We start from the raw sequence: 5482 nt of genomic DNA, 5'->3' as shown, positions 1-5482 counted from the left end.
CATGTACATCATTGTCTGTCATTCTTCTGTGCTTTCTCTAATCTTTATTTTTTAGCTTCTGCCAATTTAAAATAATTTCTAATGCCAGTCTGAATGCTAGTTTTCACGGCAAACCTCATGTTGTGTACAGCAAATATCAAAACATCACACAGAATATCTTAGCCCTTATGTCAAGAGTTTCGTTAAATGTCGTACGTGTTTAGACTGGTCTGATTTCTAGTAAATGCTGGCTTATTCTGAGTGATTCATTTATCAGGAGTACTGATTGAGTAACATCCTGTTTTAATGCATTTTACGTAATCTCGTCTGTAAAGGCAACACACTTAAGGTCATTAAGAACCATATTCGAATCCTCATACCATAACCAGTGTAGGATCACTGTGAACTCTCTTGTGGCTCATTTACAATTTGATGACAATTATGAAAAAAAAAAAAAAAAATCATTCAGTAATCATTGAGACATAGCCTACATGTGGTGACGAGACTGTAATATGGTTCTTAATGACCAAAGTGCGTTGCCTTTACAGAAGTGGTAGTCGAAGAGGCTGGTACAGAGTATGAGGTTCTTCAAAGAACAAATCAAACAGTTCCTGTTTGTGTAGTAAAGTGCACGTAACTGAGATGGAAACATGGTCAGGTACTTACCTACTCAACCCACTGAAGGCAAACATGCCTAAAATAGGAGTTTGTGTGTGTGTGTGTGTGTGTGTGTGTGTGATAGATAGATAGAAAGATGGATACTTTATTGATCCCGAGGGAAATTAATTGTGTGTGTGTGTGTGTGTGTGTGTGTGTGTGTGTGTGTGTGTGTGTGTGTGTGTGTTTGTGTGTGTGTGTGTGTGTGTGTGTGTGTATGTGTATGTGTGTGTGTGTGTGTGTGTGTTTGCTTGTGTGTGTGTGTGTGTGTATGTGTGTGTGTGTGTGTGTGTGTGTGTGTGTGTGTGTGTGTGTGTGTGTGTGTGTGTGCGTGCGTTTGAGAGAAGAGAGTACTGATGGTGTTCACCATGAAATGTTGAAACATTAAAATATAGAATATAATAATCTTTATGACAACACCCTGCCCATTAGATCCTTCAATAGACTTCATGCGGTGACTTGCAATGTGAGCATACTTTTTTTTCATCGTCTCAAAAGTTCTGACAAGAAACATTCACATCAGTGTGAACAATAGCGCAGAAGTTATGAAATGGTTAAGCACGAAATCGTGGTGCCATCTTCAGGCCAATAGTTTTCATATCGGTCAGTCCCTGTCTGGCTCGGTGTTTACATCTTGCATTATAGGTGTTTGCCATCTACCAAGTAGTGGTAATGACTGTGCATGTATATATTTTACAGTGGTTGATTTTCATAAGTCTATGCCTAAGCCGTGCGTGGCTATATGTTTGGCAATACAACAAAATACCAGAATTTGTAGCCGACTTGAAGTACCGTTGTGTTGGCTTTTATTTTGAAAAATACCATACTCTTCCGGGTAGGAGTATCACGTTTGAAAACAAGCACTGCAAGTATATTTGTGTAGTTTGGGTTTTCTTTGAATTCTTTATTAATTAAAATGGATAGTGCTGTGATTGGAGATAGTTTGGAATGTGTCAGGTATTTCTGCACCACCGGCAGCGGTCTGGAGCCGTTTCTCGTTGAGGAAGTGAAGCGCAAACTGTCGGCCACTGATGTGAGTTATCAATAAATCGCTCTATGAGGAGGATTACTGATGGTTCTGTGTGGAGTTTGTGCCCACTTTACACGTTAGCAGTTTCAGCAATGTTTACATAATCCATCAACGATACTTAATAAGAGCTCGCACGACAATTAATTAGTTTATCCAAGGTGTTCCCAAGCTATAAAGTTAGCCTTCATTGTCACATGTTGTCACCTGTGTTGTAATTTGGTGGGGTAGAGTTGATCATCAGCTAGACGGCTCTGCCTGTTTAATGCGGCTGTCGCTGCCTGCATCCCATGGGATTTGTGAAAGATTAAATATGTCGTCGGGAACAGCATTTGTAAAACATGGAATTACAAACCTGCTTTGAATGAATTGGCTAATAAATGTCACTCGTAATCCAGCACGACCTGTTGTCCTGAACTGAGCTAGAGCTCACGAGAAGCTTAATCGTACTTTATTGTTTGCGTGTGCCTTTGTTTACTTTCTGTTAGGTGGAGCTCATCCCTGGCAGAGTATTTTTCACTACTGATGCTGCTGTGGAGAGCATCAGCCAGCTGAAATCTGCAGAGAGGCTCTTTATATTGCTGCACCGATCTCCACCCATCCAAGCCCCAGTCAATCAGGGTGTGTCACACCGATCTGCCACAGTATTGCTTTGCAGTCTATTTTAAATATTTGCCTTACACACCAAATTTCAGTAATTATTTACTAATTTCAGATTGTGTCACTTTCTCTATGTATACTTCCGCCTCCTACAGCAAAGGCTGCCAGTGTGGTTCAGCAAAGCATTGTGGGAGATACTGAGGTCTGGGAAGGAGCTCTTTGCACCTGGAGCCGTCTAAAAGCCAAGCTTACAGGCATGAAGATGACCCGGAAGAGAAAGAGAGAAGAGGAGGAGCACACAGAGGCCCAGGGTGGTCACTCACGGGACACCCAGAGTGACGCGAGTGGCCTTCAAACAGACGCTGAGCAGCAAAAGCCAACCTTTCGAGTGAGCTGCCGCTCCAGTGGAGCTGTGGCAAGGCGCTTCAGCCCACAGGTAGGATTGTGTGACTCTTGATGTGTAATACGTGGAAGGGGCAGTATTTTCACATTCAGTGAATCTCATCTTTACTGTTTGTGCCACACATGATGTGTGTGTGAGTGTGTGTGTATGTGTGAGTGTGTGAGTGTGAGTGTGTGTTTGAGTGTGTGTTTGAGTGTGTGTGTATATGTTAATCTTATTTAAAAGCACAAGAGAGTGTTCTAAGTGTCTTGCATTAGCACAAACTTGCTGAGTTGTTTTTCCTAATCTGTGTGTGTTTTTGGGGATTAGGACATGAGCCGGTTTATAGGGAATGCCATAACCAAACAACTGAACTGGCGAGCAGATCTGAAAAACCCTGACTTGGAGGTATGCATTCACATTCACCCTCCCACCCTGAGCTAAACTGTACTCTAGCATCCTCTCTGTGGAAGCATTTGTGGTTTAACCAAATGTATTGCCTTTCCCTGTCCACACTAGGTGAACGTGAATTTAAGTGATGACCACTGTGTGGTGGGGATATTGCTCTCAAGGTGTGGAACGAGCTCTATCTGCATTCGCCTGACTCATAACATTTGCATGGACCTGTTTGCCATTATGTTCTAATGGTGTGTGTGTGTGTGTGTGTGTGTGTGTGTGTGTGTGTGTGTGTGTGTGTGTGTGTGTGTGTGTGTGTGTGTGTGTGTGTGCGCATATTTGCTTGTCTGTGTTCTATAGCGAACCCTTGGCCAAACGCAGCTACATTAAGCACACTGGGCTCAGATCGACTGTGGCGTGGGCTATGGCCTCTGTCTCAAACATGAAGGTATCGCATCCATTAATGCCTCTAACATTAAACAAATGAGACTGAATCAAATATGCGAGGTTGCCATGTTAGGTTTGTGTAAGTCTGAAGCATGAGTTGCAAATAGATGGGTTTTTGATGGACCTGACGCATTTTTGTGCTTTTAAGGAAGGTGCTGTTATCATCGATCCAATGTGTGGAGTGGGCACCATTTTGCTAGAGGCAGCTCAGGAGTGTCCGGTAAGCATACAATTACACACATTCACATACACATACAAACACACACACACACACACACACACACACACACACACACACATGCACACCACACATACATACACATACAAACACATACAGTACAAACACACACATGCACACACACACACGCACCCACAGACACACACACACACACACACACACACACACACACACCTGCGCACACATACACACACACACACACACACACACACACACACACGCGTGCACGCACACACACACACATGCACATGCACACCGTCACACACACGCACACGCACATGCACATGTACACAAACACATTCTGCTGAATTTGTGAATCATCGATGACACTGTGTTTCACTGTTTTGTAGAATGCATGTTTCTTTGGGCTGGACAGTGATGTGGGTCAGCTGCAGAAGGCCACAGAGAATATGGAGTTTGCCCACCTGCAGGGTAGAGTGCAGCTCCTGCAAGCATCTGCCATGGGTGTGTGTGTGTGTGTGTGTGTGTGTGTGTGTGTGTGTGTGTGTGTGTGTGTGTGTGTGTGTTGTCGGTGTGGGTGTGTGTGTGTGTGTGTGTCCGTGTGTGTGTCTGTGTGTTTGTCCGTGTGTGTGTGTGTGTCTCCGTGTCCATTACATTTCAGTCTGTGGAAATGTTTGCTCATCTTTGAAGTGTGTGTCCATCTGCAGGAATCCCTCTGCCCTCTGGCTCCGTGGACATGGTGGTCTGTGATGTCCCCTTCGGACGGAAGTTCAGCTGTGGCTCCAGCATGGCTGCCGCTCTGCCAGAGATAGTCAAAGAGATGGAGAGGTGCGCAACTTCACTTCTCTGTCTGTTACCTTATTAACTGCCCCACTCCACCTGTGAAAGGGTATTCCAACTGGTGCCACCCCACCCCCAATAATTCTGTCCACTTAATCTCTCTCTCTCTCCCAATTTCTCTCCCTCTCTCTCCCTCTCTCTCTATCCATCAGAGTTCTCTGTGTTGGTGGGTCTCTTGTGCTTCTCGTGAGCCTCCAGCTCTCTACTCTCCTAAAGAAGAGAATCCCCAAAGATGCCTCCCCACACACACCAATCTCCACAAGCTGCCCTGCCTCAGACGCCCTCCTCAGCTCAGAGACGCACACCTGCGCGACACCCACCCACCATGGAGACGCACAGCTCTCAGACTGTTTAGCGCCGCAGCCCTTCTTTTCTCTCCATACAAACAGCTTTCACAAAGTCGGCCTTGGCAACACAGACGCAATAATACACACTTACACCAAGACCCGTGGACACTGATGACAGCCACCCAAATGACATGCATAGTAAATGATCAATGATGTTTATATTTTATATAAATAAAACTGCTCTATTGTTTTTATTCCCATTTTCCATCTTCATCAGAGATGCAATTTTGTTTTTTAACCACTAGATGGCAGGAGTTTGATTTTGTGGTGGAAGGGGTGTGGGCATGAGTGTTGTGGTTGGAAGCCAAAAAAAGAAAAAAAAGCATATTTGAACCTGTTTCTGCGATACACTTTAAGATAATGAAAGTATACATGAATACAGAAGATGTCAAAATAAAACACCACACTCAAACAAAGACTGTTCACGCATCATAGCTGTGAAAACAATCTAAATGGTCTGTCTCCCAAATATGTTCGGTGTATTTTTCTAGATCTTTGGCTCACCCACTGAAGTGAGACACTGTCAGTCGGCTGTAGTTTGTGGAATGTAGAGGCCTCTGGTGTGGCTGTGCAAGCAGTGTGTTTACAGCATCCACCAGCCCTGTGCT

At 44.3% G+C, this 5482-nt stretch overlaps 1 protein-coding gene across 1 annotated transcript; it reads left to right on the top strand.

Moving 5' to 3' along the window:
• Positions 1-1552: 1552 nt before the first annotated feature.
• thumpd2 (THUMP domain containing 2) lies at positions 1553-4986 on the top strand (the record flags this gene model as incomplete). The annotated part of the gene is made up of 10 exons (XM_080848609.1): positions 1553-1669; positions 2152-2284; positions 2419-2699; positions 2976-3053; positions 3165-3217; positions 3402-3489; positions 3637-3708; positions 4077-4191; positions 4395-4515; positions 4680-4986. 10 exons carry the CDS (start codon positions 1553-1555, stop codon positions 4984-4986), a joined length of 1365 nt encoding a protein of 454 aa, XP_080704735.1.
• Between the last annotated feature and the right edge of the window lie 496 nt (positions 4987-5482).

This window comes from Sprattus sprattus (genome assembly GCF_963457725.1).
Source record: "Sprattus sprattus genome assembly, chromosome: 12".
NCBI lineage: Eukaryota > Metazoa > Chordata > Actinopteri > Clupeiformes > Clupeidae > Sprattus > Sprattus sprattus.
Note: the sequence above shows the minus strand (reverse complement) of the source record. Positions and strands in the feature narration are given on the sequence as shown.